The following is a 15,518-nucleotide window of genomic DNA, read 5'->3' as shown; positions in this document are numbered from 1 at the left end:
TATTTTTTACATTATTATTATTAAAATAACATGCAAAACAGTCAACAAAAAATATGACATTTATTTAGATAAACAGGTGGGGCTGAGTGAGGGGTTGCCACTGATTGTGTGTCACTTTTGCCACTAACTGTTCTTTCATGAAGAAATCACAAATTTCTCCAAAAGTCTAATAGGCTAATGGAACTTCACTTCATATTTTGTGTGTGTAGTATTTTATTAAGTAAGTAAGTGAGGAAGAATATATACCCATTTATTTTATTGATGCAATACAAATAATTAACCTTGTCACTTCAATCATGTCTAAAATATCTCACTGGGCACACACTGGTTGAATCAACATTGTTTTCACACTGTTCCTGTGTTTTTAGTGTTGGTTCAAGCTGTTTATGGGAGTGTGTCTTTGTGCTTTGCCTCTTCATCTATGTATTTAGATCTTTGGCATCTACACAAACAGCCAGTTATATTCACCACAAAGGAAGTGCTCCCTATAACAGAAGACACTGTGGGCCACTTTGTCTATCTAGTGATGAAAGGGAAGCCTGTTGCTGGGTTTCAGAGAGTCTGTTTTCTGGAGGAAATAAAAACACTCAGCCCCAGAGAGGATCACACTGATAAATGTGTTTTTATGTGTCTGACCTGCAACTGGAGATGTATCAGACAGACACAAAATATAAATTGAAACACTTTTATACGTCTCTGAAACCTATGTTTCATATGGGGATAACTGTACAATCAGTCAAAGAAGAGAGAGGATATACACAGAGAGCAAGAGAGAGCAAGAGAGAGAAAGAGAGCTTTCACCAGTGAAAGCTAGTGTCTGGTTTACGTATGGTTAAAAATATATGCATTAAAATTCAACAATGTTTACAGTGTAATACAAAAATAAATATGACTGCATATCAATTAAATGTTCTTGCTGTTTCTTTTAAATCCCAGAAACATTGCAAATGATGATTGAATGGTAGACAACTTCAGAGGGTATAATAGCAAAGAAACAAGAGTTCATGCCTTGAAGACAAAGCTGTCATCACACTGAGGGTGTTATTTTGTGTGTGTCTCTGTGTGTGTGTGTGTGTGTGTGTGTGTGTGTGTGTGTGTGTGTGTGTGTGTGTGTGTGTGTGTGTGTGTGTGTGTGTGTGTGTGTGTGTGTGTGTGTGTGTGTGTGTGTGTGTGTGTGTGTGTGTGTGTGTGTCTAAGTTATCAGTGGTTGGCTGTCTTTAGGGTTCCGCTGATCTGCCCCCCTCTCCCATCCCTGGCGTATGCGGGTGATGGTTCGGTCCACACAGGGGGTGATGAGCAGCAGCTTGAGTAGCAGCACCACAGAGGGAATCACCAGACACAGCATGTAGCCCGGTGGGGTGTACCACTTGTAGGTGGAGGAACTCAGAAACTTGTTCCAGCCATACAGGTAGGTGTGAGCCGTACATAACAGCAGAGTCAGGTGACCCAGCTTGGACTGGTGGGGGAGAAAATAACACATAAACACATGAACCACATACGCATACACACACATGCCAGGCACGTGCACAGATAGAGGTCTAAGGGAGCTTGAGCACCTGCTCTTTTGCCATCCCATGAGAAATTTAACCTTTTTGTGTACATTTGTGTCTATTGTTTTGTTTGTTATCTAAGTGAATTGCCCATCTAACTAGTTAATTTATAACTGTTTTTATCTTACCCCACCCTAGCTGCCAAGAAGCCATTCTTTGCTATCAATCAAGTTAGAGTAGCTAGCTTGTATAACCATCTTAGCTGGCATGCCTGCTGGCAAGGTTGGTAGACTTGAAAAAAGCAAGCAGTTACTAAATGTACTGAATAAGACTCACATTCCTTTCAAGCTTTTACCCAGATTTGAGCAGAGATGCAGAGAAGAATATTTAGTTTCTTTAAAAAAAGAACCACCAGTCAGGAGGATACATGGAATTAAGCATAATGATTATGGCTCTAGATTACAGGAAAGAGCTGCTTCAGGTGTTTGACAAACGCAAAATGCTACATCTTCCAGATGGGTGGCCTAGCCATCACCCAGCTATCCTCACGTACCTTGTGCCCCTCAGATTTTTTGGGGGGCATTCCGCCCCTTCGCGCGCGCACACACACACACACACACACGATCTCTAGGTGAATTCTTCTGACCTGTTGTAATATATTCCTCCTAAATTACATCTGATGAATAATTTAACATTTAAATCACTGCATCAATTTGAGGGAAATGAATGAATTAGAGAATGAGCCGGAGTTTCTCCTGACCCAGTTGCATTTATGAATGAGTGTGTGTGTTCTCTGTAGTGATGGGAATACAGCTTCATATCCCCAGCGCATAACCTCTGGCTTGTCTGCTGAAAATCAGATTACTTTCCTGGAGTTTTATTGCATTCTGGCCTGGATGTTGGCTCTGCACCCCACATGAATACATTAATAAGGGAAACACTGAAGGAGATAAGTGTACAAAGTAGGGTTGGGAATTGCCAGGGACCTCAATGCGACATTATCACGATACTTAGGTGCGATACGGTATGTCTGCTGCAGAAAGACGAGAGAGGGTGAGAAAAATGTTTTTTTTTAATCAGTCATGGAAATAAAAGTGCTGAAAACATGTTGGCTCACTATTTTAAAAAAAGATGGAGAACAAGCTATAGGATGAAAAATACCAGGGGCACAGCTGACTAGCGCTAGGCAAATCGATACTTGGAGTCAAAGTATCAATATAATATTGTACAAAATATTATTGCGATATGTAACTGTGTCGATTTATTCACCCAACGCTAGTAACAATGTCTGGTCTAAGTATTCAGTGTGCTCCATTCTGGTGATCCCACCTGTATGAAGCTGAACTCCCTCCAGCTGAGAACGTTACTGACGGAGGGAAGAGATGTGATTCCCAATAGGACGTACAGGCTAAATCCCAGAATTCCCAGGGATAAGTAGGAGTCGCCACGCCAGGCCGCCGTTGTATCAAACTCAGTGGTCCTGTTCTCTCTGATCTGAGCGAGAGAGAGGTGTAAACCAGTGTTTATAATCAAAACCAGTGCCTGAATACTGCTATATAATGTAGGTGTGTGTCCAATATACAGATGTAGGATCTTAATATGACCAGTGTTGTCAAAGCAAAAAATAATCCTTCAGCAACAGCACTTGAACGTTTAGTCCATTCACAATTTTCCACCAATGTAATGTTACTTGATTGGTGGTTAGGCTATTAGCTGGCCAAAATTAGGCTACATGAAAAGTGCTATACTGTTAAGACATGCTTGAGTACGTTGGCGACTAAGATAATCCTTGATTTTTTTAAACCTCCTGCATTGGGCTGGATGGCTCAATATGTGGTTCATACATTTCTTTCTTACCTTAATTAGCCGCAAAATACTTGAAAAGTGACTGTTTTCTTGGAGCTGTGCATCACCATTTTCCCTACATTTCCCCCATGTGGGCCAGCTCCCTAGCAATTTGAGTTCTAGCCAAAGAGCTTCAGCCCCTCGCATTTGAGTGACAGCTAGCAAGAGGCCAGCCCAGCATTAACCAATGAGGTTGCAGGGCTGGCCCAACGACTCAGTGGCCACAGCAGATACAGAGAAAGCAATGACGTGGTGTCACGAAGTATTCGTTTTTGCCACTTTTGGTTTGTGAGTGCTACTTTCAGAGCTACTGGCCAAAAAGTACACAAAAAGTTCCAGAGAATCTCTTTAATATAATGTATTAGTGTGAATTTATGTAAACCCTGCGGCGCATAAAAATCTCAGCGACAACAGAGTGATCAAATTAAGATCTTAAATCTGTACACTATTTTGTCTATCCATTGTTCACTGTTTGAAAATGTGTAGGTGTTCTTACCACAGAGACAGTGCGTTCAGTGGCCTTGAACCTCACATAGTACCTGGGAACAAAATCAATACTTTCTTTACTAAAATCCAAAGGAAGTCACATTCCACTGTGTGTGCACGTGTCTGCGTGTGCATTTAGTGAATGTTCCACTGACCGTATGGGTATGATAAGTGTATAGAGCACATGCAGAAAGGCGAACCCCAGTGCCAGAAGACCCAGCTGTTTCCTGCACAGCATCCAGCGGTCCAGCCAATCAGGGAAGCGCCTGATGTTAAACATACATAAACACTTATAATCAACAAAAATACAATATATATATATATATATATATATATCTACACACAAAAGTACACTACTGGTCAAAAGTTTTAGAACACCTACTCATTCAAGGTTTTTTCTTTATTATTACGAGAATAATTGTGAAGACTTCAAAACTATGAAATAACATATGGAATCCTGTAATAACCAAAAAAGTGTTAAATAAATCAAATATATTTTATATTTGAGATTCTTCAAATAGCCACCCTTTGCCTTGATGACAGCTTTGCACACTTGGCATTTCTCAACCAGCTTCATGAGGTAATCACCTGGAATGGAATTTCAATTAACCGGTGTGCCTTGTTAAAAGTTAATTTGTGGAATTTCTTTCCTTAGGTAGGGAAGATAACCCTATTTGCACCAAGACAGTCTAGCCTAGTGGTTAGAATGTTGGACTAGTAACCGAAAGGTTGCAAGTTCAAATCCCCAAGCTGACAAGCTACAAATCTGTCGTTTTGCCCCTGAACAGGCAGTTAACCCACTGTTCCTAGGCCGTCATTGAAAATAAGAATTTGTTCTTAACTGACTTGCCTAGCATTCTGCAGAGATACGCCATCCCATCTTGTTTGGGCTCGGTGGGACTATCATTTGTTTTTCAACAGGGCAGTGACCCAACACACCTCCAGGCTGTGTAAAGGCTATTTCACCAAGAAGGAGAGTGATGGAGTGCTGCATCAGATGACCTGGCCTCTACCAAATTGAGATGGTTAGGGTTTCAATTTCTGGATTACTACATGATTCCTGATGTGTTATTTCATAGTTTTGATGTCTTCACTATTATTTTACAATGTAGAAAATAGTAAAGAAAAAGAAAACAACCTTGAATGAGTAAGTGTTCTAAAATCTTTGACTGGTATTGTATGTGGACACCCCTTCAAATGAGTGGATTTGGCTATTTCAGTGCTCGATTTGATATACCTGTCAGCAAGGGTATGCAATCTCCATAGACAAACATTGGTATTAGAATGGCCTTACTGAAGATCTCAGTGACTTTTAAGGTGGCACTGTCATAGGATGCCACTTTTCCAACAAGTCAGTTCCTAAAATGTCTGCCCTGCTAGAGCTGCCCCGGTCAAAGTTAAGCGCTGTTATTGTGAAGTGGAAATGTCTCGGAGCAACAGCAGCTTAGCTGCGATGTGGTGGACCACACAAGCTCACAGATCAGGACCGCCGAGCGCTGAAGCGTGTGACACGTAAAGATCGTCTGTCTTCGGTTGCAACACTCACTACAGAGTTCCAAACTGCCTCTGAAAGCAACGTCAGCACAATAACTGTTCGTCTGGAGCTTCATGAGGTGGGTTTCCATAGTGAGCAGCCACACAAGAGCCTAAGATCACCATGCGCAAAGCCAAGTGTCGGCAGGAGTGGTGTAAAGCTCTCTACCATTGGACTCTGGAGCGGTGGAAACACGTTCTCTGGCAACGGACTACTCTGGGTTTGGTGGATGCCAGGAGAACGCTACTCGGGCTAGGCCCCTTAGTTCCAGTGAAGGGACATCTTAACGCTACAGCATACAATTACATTCTAGATGATTCTGTGCTTCCAATGTTGTGGCAACAGTTTGAGGAAGGCCCTTTCCTGTTTCAGGATGACAATGCCCCGTGCACAAAGCGAGGTCCATTCAGAAATGGTTTGTCGAGATTGGTGTGGAAGAACTTGACTGGCCTGCACAGAGCACTGATCTTAACCCCATGGAACACCCTTGGGATAAATTGGAACACCAACTGCTAGCCAGGCCTAATCGCTCAACATCAGTGCCCGACCTCACTAATGCTCTTGTGGCTGAATGGAAGCAAGTCCCTGCAGCAATGTTCCAACATCGAATGGATAGCCTTCCCAGAAGATTTGAGGCTGTTATAGTAGCATAGGCTGGACCAACTCCATATTAATGCCCATGATTTTGGAATGAGCTGTTTGTCAAGCTGGTTTCCACATACTTTTGGTCATGTAGTGTAGATGCACACATATACATACATTGTATTGTATACATGTATGCAAACACACTCACATACAGACAGAGGTCTGACCTGTACTTGGTGCCTCTGTAGAGCTGCAGGAAGGAAGCCAGGACACCAGGCAGGTAACAGAGAGACAGCATGATCAGAGACACGATGGGACACACCTGGCGAGAACACACACCTTGAACAGCTGATAACACACACAGAAACACAAACACATCGAGGGCCTGTGGCCAGTACCTTGTTAGCCAGTGAGACCATGATTCTGAAGGAGATGTCTTCGCCCTGGGTGACGTATGCATAGATGATGTCTCTGATCAGCAGGTAGAAGAAGAAGGCAGCACTGAGGCCAGTGGCGATGTACAGGGGGAGCCTCCACTGGGGGAACAGCTGCAGGGGGAAGTCCTCCAGCTCCCGGGCCACTGAGAGAAAGCCCCGGTCCAGGGCACTGAAACCCAGCTTGGTGGCTACCGCCATCACCGCCTGCTTGGCCTCCACACTTTCCCCGCAGATATACACCTGACATATATTTATGCACATACAGTGGAGTTGAAATTATTGACACCTTTATAAATATGCACAAAAATACCTACATAAAATAAATCATTCAAATACTGAGCTATAATGTATGTTCCAAAAATGTGGGACATTATATTATTTTATACTAATACTTGTGCTTAGTGAAATATATTTTATTTAACAAGTAATAATCTTTAAAAAAGGTATTGACACCCCTGTTTTTAATACCTCACTTTGTGAGGTTAACGAAACTGAGCCTTATTCTAAAATGTGACCCGTTTCAGAAAACTAGGTGTATGTCGTGGGTACACGAGCTATTTGAACGTAATCTTTTTTAAGCAAAATGCGTTTATTGGCTGGATATGATGAGAGATGAGTTCGGATTGGACTGCCATATAGCACGCTTCTGTCTACTTGAGCTGGTTAGTATGTGTAGGTAATCCTGTCTAACGCGGCTTCTAAAACAGAACTGCATAAGAGTTTGAAATCTGTGGAATTAGAGTATGATAGCTAAGGAGATGGAGAAAACACTTGTCTCCGGCTTTTTTTTTTAAAGATATCACGTAGTACATGTAGAACTGCAAAAGTGTTGTTCACCACTTTCTGGAGGACCGAGTTTTGAAATCAGTGGAATTAGATTATGATAGCTAAGGAAATTCTGGCATTTGATTGCAAATATGCAGAGGGAGTCGAAAAGAGAACACATATAAAATGCATCTTAAAACTAAGGACAACCATGGTATCCGTGACAGAGAGGGGGAAGTGTCTATCCGTCTATCCAGGTAAGATAGTCTAGCTAGCTACATTTTCAGATATTATATGTTTCTATTTTGTCAGAAAGTTGTTTTCATTTCAAATGAAAGCATATATTTAGCTAGCTAGCTAACTTTAGCTGGCTAGTTTACTAACGTTATGTGTATAATCTGTGTAGTAATATTATTTGTATCTCTGAGCCATTTGCATTGCTAGTTATAGCCTAACATTAGCTAGCTACGTAGATAATATTGAACCTGGTTGGTTAGCTACCTGCAGATTCATGAAGGGTAGGGACATTATGAGTTGGGATTATGGTTCATTGTTTAGCTAACGTTAGCTGGCTGGCTCACTACATGTCTAAACAGAAGACTCCACTATGCAAGTAGCTTTGATTTTAATTGATATTGTATGTTTTTAACAGAGATGGTATCATGAAGAACATGACCTGCACCAAAGTCAAATTAGGGTATAATGTTAGGCCAACGAGACATTGTCCAAGTACTAAAATGCTACGGTAGAATGACATGCTTTTATTTCGTCACACTCACAACCGCAAGCTATTTTCTGTAATTGGCTCACCATCAACTTGTAAATAACGATCTTGTTGTGAGTTTCTTTTCCTGTAATAATGAAGACAAATAAGCTAAGATGCTGTCAGCTTTATGATATGGTCATTATTTGAGCTGGCTAGCCAGCTAACTTAACATTAGCTAGCTAGCTAACAAGCTAGAAACAAGTCAAAACATTGTTTGGAAAGTTGCTTTTAGTTGCCGGGTTTGCTAGATTGACGTATACTAAATCCATTTTTAAATGGGTGGGTTTATTGGTGTTAAGGGCTAGGCTAGGATTTTCTCCTACCATATCTTTTGTGTTATATTCTCCTACATTACTATAACATTTCTATGAACTTCAAAGTGTTTTCTTTCCAATGGTACCAATTATATGCATATCCTGGCTTCAGGGCCTGAGCAACAGGCAGTTTACTTTGGGCATGTCATTCAGGCGGAAATTGAGAAAAAAGAGGCCTAGCCCTAAGAGGTTATTTAAATACATTAGTTATGCTATTTTGGACCACCAAGCTGCTAATGCAGCCTTTCGTTTTTGTGTTTATACTTTTTCCTAACGACAACGACAGTTTTGATGTTCCTGATGTCAATGCAACAACTGTCTATAGACTTAGTTTAAACTAACCTTTAGTCATGAAATCTTTGGCCTCGCGTGAATCCTAAAAGAGATGGGTGGGGCTAAGGCTTAAGAGGGTGTGAATGATGCTGAATGGGTGTTCTTTCTTAAAACTGAGGTTTCAAAGCAGAATTACTTTCCCATTGTTTCTCAACTGTAGTGTATGATATACTATTTTCTAGCTCTGAGCCTCTACTTTGTAAAATGCAAAAAAACACCATTTCAAATGTTGCTACATAAGACAGAATCGAGATGATATTTTGCTTACACTGGTCCTTGGGTCCTTGTTAAGGTCAATGGCATCATTAACTTTACCTAGTACATGGATTTTTTAAACAATTAACTTGATTGCCTCTACCAGGACGCCGGAACTTGGATGAAAGTGTATTTCCAGCAAGACAATAACCCCAAGCACTAATAAAATCCACCAAGAATTGGTTAATTGTCCCCCACAATGCACAATACAGGTTTCTAGCTCCAGAATGAAGCTGTACTTATTCAGCACAGAGGAGAGAAAGTAAGACAATCATTTTCATTCCCTGTCTTCTAGGTAAGCAACTCCAGTGTATATTTGGTCTTGAGTTTTAGGTTATTGTCCTGCTGAAAGGTGAATTCAGCTACCAATGGCTGGTGGAAAGCAGACTGAACCAGGTTTTCCTATAGGTTTTTTTCTCATGCTTTTATTTATTGTATTTTTATTTCACCTTTATTTAACCAGGTAGGCCAGTTGAGGACAAGGTCTCATTTACAACTGCGACCTGGCCAAGATAAAGCAAAGCAGTGTGACAAAAACAACAACACAGAGTTACACATAAACAAACGTACAGTCAATAACACAACAGAAAAATCTATATTTATCTATTTTTTACCTTTATTTAACTAGGCAAGTCAGTTAAGAACAAATTCTTATTATCAATGACGGCTGAGGAACAGTGAGTTAACTGCCTTGTTCAGGGGCAGAACGACAGATTTTTACCTTGTCAGCTCGGGATTCAATCTAGCAACCTTTCAGTTACTAGCCCAACTCTCTAACAACCTTTCAGTTGCAGGATTTAGCATTAACACTGGAGTGATAGATGTGCAGATGATGATGTGCAAGTAGAGGTATTGGGGTGCAAAAGAGCAAGAAGATAAATAACAATATGGGGATGAAGTAGTTGGGTGTGCTATTTGCAGATTGGCTGTGTACAGGTACAGTGATCGGTAAGCTGCACTGACAGCTGATGCTTAAAGTTAGAGAGGGAGATATAAGACTCCAGCTTCAGTGATTTTTGCAATTCGTTCCAGTCATTGGCAGTAGAGAACTGGAAGGAAAGGTGGCCAAAAGGATGAGTTGGCTTTGGGGATGACTAGTGAAATATACCTGCTGGAGCGCATGCTACAGGTGGGTGTTGCTATGGTGATCAGTGGGCTGAGATAAGGCTGGGCTTTACCTAGCACAGACGTATAGATGACCTGGACCCAGTGGGTTTGGTGACGAATATGCGAATATGTAGCGAGGGTCTGCCATCGAGAGCATACAGATCGCAGTGATGGGTAGTATATGGGGCTTTGATGACAAAACGGCCACTGTGATAGACTACATCCAATTTGCTGAGTAGAGTGTTGGCAGTTATTTTGTAAATGACAAAAGTCAAGGATCGGTATGATAGTCAGTTTTACGAGGGTATGTTTGAATGAAGTAGGCTTTGATGCTTAGCTCTATTCCATTAATTGTTTATCCTGAAACATGTCCCAGTCCTTAACGATTACAAGCATACTCATAACACGATGAAGCCACCACTATGCTTGAAAATAGATGGAGTGGTACTCAGCAATGTGTTGCATTGGATTTGCCCAAAAATATAACACTTGGTATTCAGGACAAAAAGTGAATCGTTTTGCCACATTTATTGCAGTATTACTTTAGTGTCTTGTTGCAAACAGGATGCATGTTTTGGAATATTTTTATTCTGTACAGGCTTTCTTCTTTTCACTCAACTACAATGTTGTTGATCCATCCTCAGTTTTCTCATAAACCCTGTACAGACAGGGCTATGAAGGGCTATATAAATACATTTGATTTGATTTGGTATGTACTTGAAGGTAGAGTTATTAAAGTAACTATGCATAGATAATAACAGGGAGTAGCAGCAGCGTAAAAGATGGGGGGGGGGGGCAATGCAAATAGTCTGGTTAGCCAATTGATTATATGTTCAGGTGTCTTATGGCTTGGGATTAGAAGCTGTTTAGAAGCCTCTTGAACCTAGACTTGGCGCTCTGTTACTGCTTGCCGTAAGGTAAAAAAACAGTCTATGACTAGGGTGGCTGGAGTCTTTGACAATTTTTAGGGCCTTCCTCTGACACCGACCGGTATAGAGGTCCTGGATGACAGGAAGCTTGGCCCTGGTGATTTAATGGACCTTACTTATTACCCTCTGCAGTGCCTTGCGGTCGGGGGCCAAGCAGTTGCCATACCAGGCAGTGGTGCAACATGTCAGGGTGCTCTCCATGGTGCAGCTGTAGAACCTTTTGAGGATCTGAGGAACCATGCCAAATCTTTTCAGTCTCCTAAGGGGGAATAGGTTTTGTCAAGCCCTCTTTCAGACTGTCTTGGTGTGCTTGGACCATGTTAGTTTGGTGGTGATCTGGATGCCAAGGAACTTGAAGCTCTCAACCTGCTCCATTACAGCCCCGTCGATGAGAATCGGGGTGTGCTCGCTCCTCCTTTTCCTGTAGTCCACAATCACCTCCTTTGTCTTGATCACGTTGAGGGAGAAGTTGTTGTCCTTGCACCACACGGCCAGGTCTCTGACCTCCTCCCTATAGGCTGTTTCGTCGTTGTCGGTGATCAGGCTGTTGTGTCATCGGCAAACTTAATGATGGTGTTGGAGTCGTGCCTGGCCGCGCAGTCATCAGTGAACAGGGAGTACAGGACGGGACTGAGCACGCACCCCTAAGGGGCTCCCGGATCAGATGTGTTGTTACCTACCCTTACCAGCTGGGGGTGACCCGTCAGGAAGTCCAGGATCCAGTTGCAGAGGGACGTGTTTAGTCCCTGGGTCCTTAGCTTAGTGATGATCTTTGAGGGCACTATGGTGTTGAATGCTGAGCTGTAGTCAATGAAAAGCATTCTCACATAGGTGTTATTTTTGTTCAGGTGTGAAAGGGCAGTATGGAGTACAATAGAGATTGCATCATCTGTGGATCTGTTGGGGCGGTATGCAAATTGGAGTAGGTCTAGGGTCTCCGGGATAATGGTGTTTATGTGAGCCATGACCAAAGCACTTCATGGCTACAGACGTGAGTGCTATGAGTCGGTAGTCATTTAGGCAGGTTACCTTAGTGTTCTTGAGCACAGGGACTATGGTGGTCTGCTTGAAACATGTTGATATTACAGACTCAGACAGGGAGAAAATGTCAGTGAAGACAATAGCCAGTTCGTCAGCGCAAGCTTGGAGTACTCAATCTGATAATCCGTCTGGCCCCGTGGCCTTGTCATTGTTGACCTGTCTAAAGGTCTTACTCACATCGGCTGCGGAGAGCGTGATCACACAGTCATCCGGAACAGCTGATGCTCTCATGCATGTTTCAGTGTTACTTGAAGCGAACATAGAAGTAATTAACCCGTCCGTTAGGCTCATGTCACTGGACAGCTCTCGGCTGTGATTCCCTTTGTAGTCTGTAAAAGTTGCAAGCCCTGCCACATCCGACGACTGTCGGAGCTTGTGTGGTGCGATTCGATCGTAGTCCTCTATTGACGCTTTTCCTGTTTGATGGTTCGCCGGAGGGCCTAGCAGGATTTCTTATAAGCTTCCGGGTTAGAGTCCCGCTCCTTGAAAGCGGCATCTCTAACCATTAGCTCAGTGCGAATGTTGCCTGTAATCCATGGCTTCTGGTTGGGGTATGTATGTACAGTCACTATGGGGATGACGTCATCGATGCACTTGTTAATGAAGCCAGTGACTGATGTGGTGGACTCCTCAATGCCATCAGAAGAATCCAAGAACATATTCCAGTCTGTGGTCTGTGCTTGCAAAACAGTCCTGTAGCTTCGCATCTGCTTCATCTGACCACTTTTTTATTGATCGAGTCACTGGTGCGTCCTGGTTAAATATTTTCTTGTAAGCAGGAATCAGGATGATAGAATTATGTTCAAATTTGCCGAATGGTATGCTTCTCTGAGTGTGGAGTAAAGGTGGTCAAGAGTTTTTTTCCCCCACATTTAACATGCTGATAGAAATGAGGTAAAACGGATTTAAGTTTCCATCCATTAAAGTCCCCGGCCACTAGGAGCGCCGCCTCTGGATGAACGTTTTCCTGTTTGCTTATGGTGGTATACAGCTCATTGAGTGTGGTCTTAGTGCCAGTATTGGTCTGTGGTGGTAAATAGACAGCTACAAAAATTACAGATGAAAACTCTCTAGGTAGATAGTGTGGTCTACAGCTTATCGTGAGATACTCTACCTCAGGCGAGCAAAACCTTGAGACTTCATTAGATATCGTGCACCAGCTGTTGTTTACAAATATATGTAGACCGCAACCCCTTGTCTTACCAGAGGCTGCCGATACAGTGTAGAAATTTGACATTATGGGGTAATGTGTAGGCCAGTTAGAGAAAATGTAAATGTAATCAAATTAAATTCAGGCTGTAACTCAACAAAATGTAAAGTGATGTGAATACTTTCTGAAGGCACTGTAGATGAACTATTTATACAAAAGTGTGTGGACACCCCTACAAATGAGTGAAATTCTGAAATTCCAGCGACACCTGTTGCTGACAGTCGTATAAAATCTGCACACAGCCATGCAATCTCATAGACAAACATTGACAGTAGAATGGCCTTACTGAAAAGCTCAGTGACTTTCAACATGGGACCGTCACAGGATGCCATCTTTCCAACAAGTCAGTTCATCAAATATCTGCCCAGCTAGAGCTGCCCCATCACCTGTAAGTGCTGTTATTGCAAAGTGGAAATGCCCAGGATTAATAACAGCTCAGCCGTGATAAGGTAGGACACACAAGCTCACAGAACGGGGTGGCTGAGTCCTGAAGTGCGTAGCGTAGTAAAAATCATCTGTCCTCGGTTGCAACTTTGGGGCCCTTTGCTGTTTCAGCATGACAATACCCCTGTGCACAAAGCGAGCTACATACAGAAATGCTTTGTCATATCAATGTGGAAGACCTTGACTGGCCTGCACAGAGCTCTGACCTCAACCCCGTTGAACACCTTTTGCGTGAATTGGAAAACTGACAGAGAGCCTCACTACTGCTCTTGTGGATGAATGGAAGCCAGTCCCTGCAACAATGTTAGTGGAAAGCCTTCCCAGAAGACTGGGGGCTGTAATAGCAGCAGAGGGGGGACCAACTTCATTTTAATGCCCATAATTTTGGAATGAGATGTTCGACGAGCACATACGTCCACATACTTTTGTACACATGTAGTGTACACACTACACATGTAGTGTATATTGACTTGAATCTAGCAGCCAATTGGTTTCATGGGCATGGCTTGAACCTTGATTCGTGTACCTGTCTGTTGGCATCTGAAGGTCCATTCTGCAGACTCCAGGCAGACAGGGTGTTGAAGCCTTTAACCACCTCAGCTCCAGGGACCAGGCTGTTCATGTACATATAACCACATTTACATTACATCAACATACACATCAACATATTAAAACATTCCTAATTTACAAAAAACATACACATAATAACAACATTTACTGTATAGCGCTCACCTTTGCAGGTATTCTGCGTTGGCCTCTGGGTACTGATTCTTCCTCAGGTTGTTACTGAGGTCCACCAACACCTGCAATTCAATATGGAATCAAATACACTGATTCATACTTTATATTTGCCAAAAACATTGGAATTCACATTATATTGGCTAAATGCACTGGTACATACAATACATTGGCTAAATAAACAAGCATTTCGCTCGACGCGCAATATCATCTGCTAACCATGTGTATGTGACCAATACAAATTTGATTTGAAATACACTGGGACATAGAATATACTGGCTAAATACACTGGGATATACATTATATTCGGCAACTTTACAGTTACATGCTGACAAAACAGACATTCATACATATTGCAAAAGTAATAAAACATATATGCTACCTTTCCCTTTAGCTGATTGGCCAGTGGTACCAGGAAGTCGTAGTGTTCTCTCTGGACTGCAATGAAGATCAGATGGGCTGACTGAGCAGCTGCAGCATGGCCCAGGACCTGCATATACATCATCAACATGTTGATACACACATAAACACAAATACAGTATATTCACATATACTCCTTCAAACATAAACAAATATATTGAAATACATTTACAACACCGTAAAAACATGTCACCAGATCTATTTTATATTGTACCTGTGCTCCGTGGGGTATGAGGCTGCTGCTGCTGCTGTGGGGCCGTCGGCTGCCGAACACCACCCCGTACCCTGCCTGCAGCAGACGCAGGCCCAGAGAGCGCCCCAGGTCCCCCGTCCCAAACACACACACCCTCTCACACTCAGGTGGGGCAGGCACAGCCTCCCTCATCGGCGACAGGGACACACATTCACTCTTCTCCTCACTCCTCTCCTGACCCGTCATGCCTGAACAGAGACAGGCAAAGATCTCCTCGAGTCGTAGATAGTCAACAGAAAGTGTCAGAAAGACTAAAGAATTTAAAATACCTTCCTGAAGTTGCAATCACAGAAAAAAGTACATCCACATAAATGGAGCTCGCAGGATGAACATCCCTTTCACTTCGTTAAGTTCTTCAGCAGACACCTCCTCTAGACGGAGTTACAGTCCAGACAGAGCACTGTCAATAAATGCTAGGACATTAAATGTTTTCGCATTACATGTCACAAACAATAATCTTCAGAGTTGGAGCAGCTCCTCTGAGTTTTCCAGATGATAGTCTGACTGACACTACAGACGTAGTCTTTATTTGTGTCTGGGCATGCTCCTGGAGGGAGGAGGGAAGG

At 42.5% G+C, this 15,518-nt stretch overlaps 1 protein-coding gene across 2 annotated transcripts; it reads right to left on the bottom strand.

Moving 5' to 3' along the window:
- Nucleotides 1-229: 229 nt before the first annotated feature.
- LOC124006473 (metalloreductase STEAP4-like) lies at nt 230-15,472 on the bottom strand. Of its 2 annotated transcripts, XM_046316512.1 has the most exons (11): nt 15,222-15,472; nt 14,914-15,140; nt 14,662-14,769; nt 14,274-14,344; nt 14,068-14,155; nt 6,339-6,617; nt 6,168-6,262; nt 3,977-4,087; nt 3,832-3,874; nt 2,820-2,984; nt 230-1,456 (listed from the first exon to the last, which is right to left on the bottom strand). In XM_046316512.1, the coding sequence occupies exons 2-11, from the start codon at nt 15,136-15,138 to the stop codon at nt 1,193-1,195; spliced, it is 1,449 nt and encodes a 482-aa protein (XP_046172468.1). In that variant the 5' UTR covers nt 15,139-15,140; nt 15,222-15,472; the 3' UTR covers nt 230-1,192. The 2 variants fall into 2 exon arrangements, with proteins under 2 accessions (XP_046172468.1, XP_046172467.1); XM_046316511.1 differs by having other exon boundaries at nt 14,914-15,472.
- Between the last annotated feature and the right edge of the window lie 46 nt (nt 15,473-15,518).

Source organism: Oncorhynchus gorbuscha, linkage group LG19 (assembly GCF_021184085.1).
Source record: "Oncorhynchus gorbuscha isolate QuinsamMale2020 ecotype Even-year linkage group LG19, OgorEven_v1.0, whole genome shotgun sequence".
Classification (NCBI taxonomy): Eukaryota; Metazoa; Chordata; class Actinopteri; order Salmoniformes; family Salmonidae; genus Oncorhynchus; species Oncorhynchus gorbuscha.
The sequence above is the reverse complement of the archived record's forward strand: the minus strand, read 5'-3'. Positions and strand labels throughout refer to the sequence as shown.

Bases quoted from the DNA above. Each gene is read 5' to 3' on its own strand.
- LOC124006473 (XM_046316511.1), bottom strand. From the start codon at position 15,138: ATGACGGGTCAGGAGAGGAGTGAGGAGAAGAGTGAATGTGTGTCCCTG. The intron at 4,088-6,167 runs GTCAGACCTCTG...GTTTAACATCAG, and splicing joins TACAGAGGCACCAAGTACAG to GCGCTTCCCTGATTGGCTGG. The intron at 1,457-2,819 runs GTGGGATCACCA...CTCCCCCACCAG, and splicing joins GGGAGTTCAGCTTCATACAG to TCCAAGCTGGGTCACCTGAC.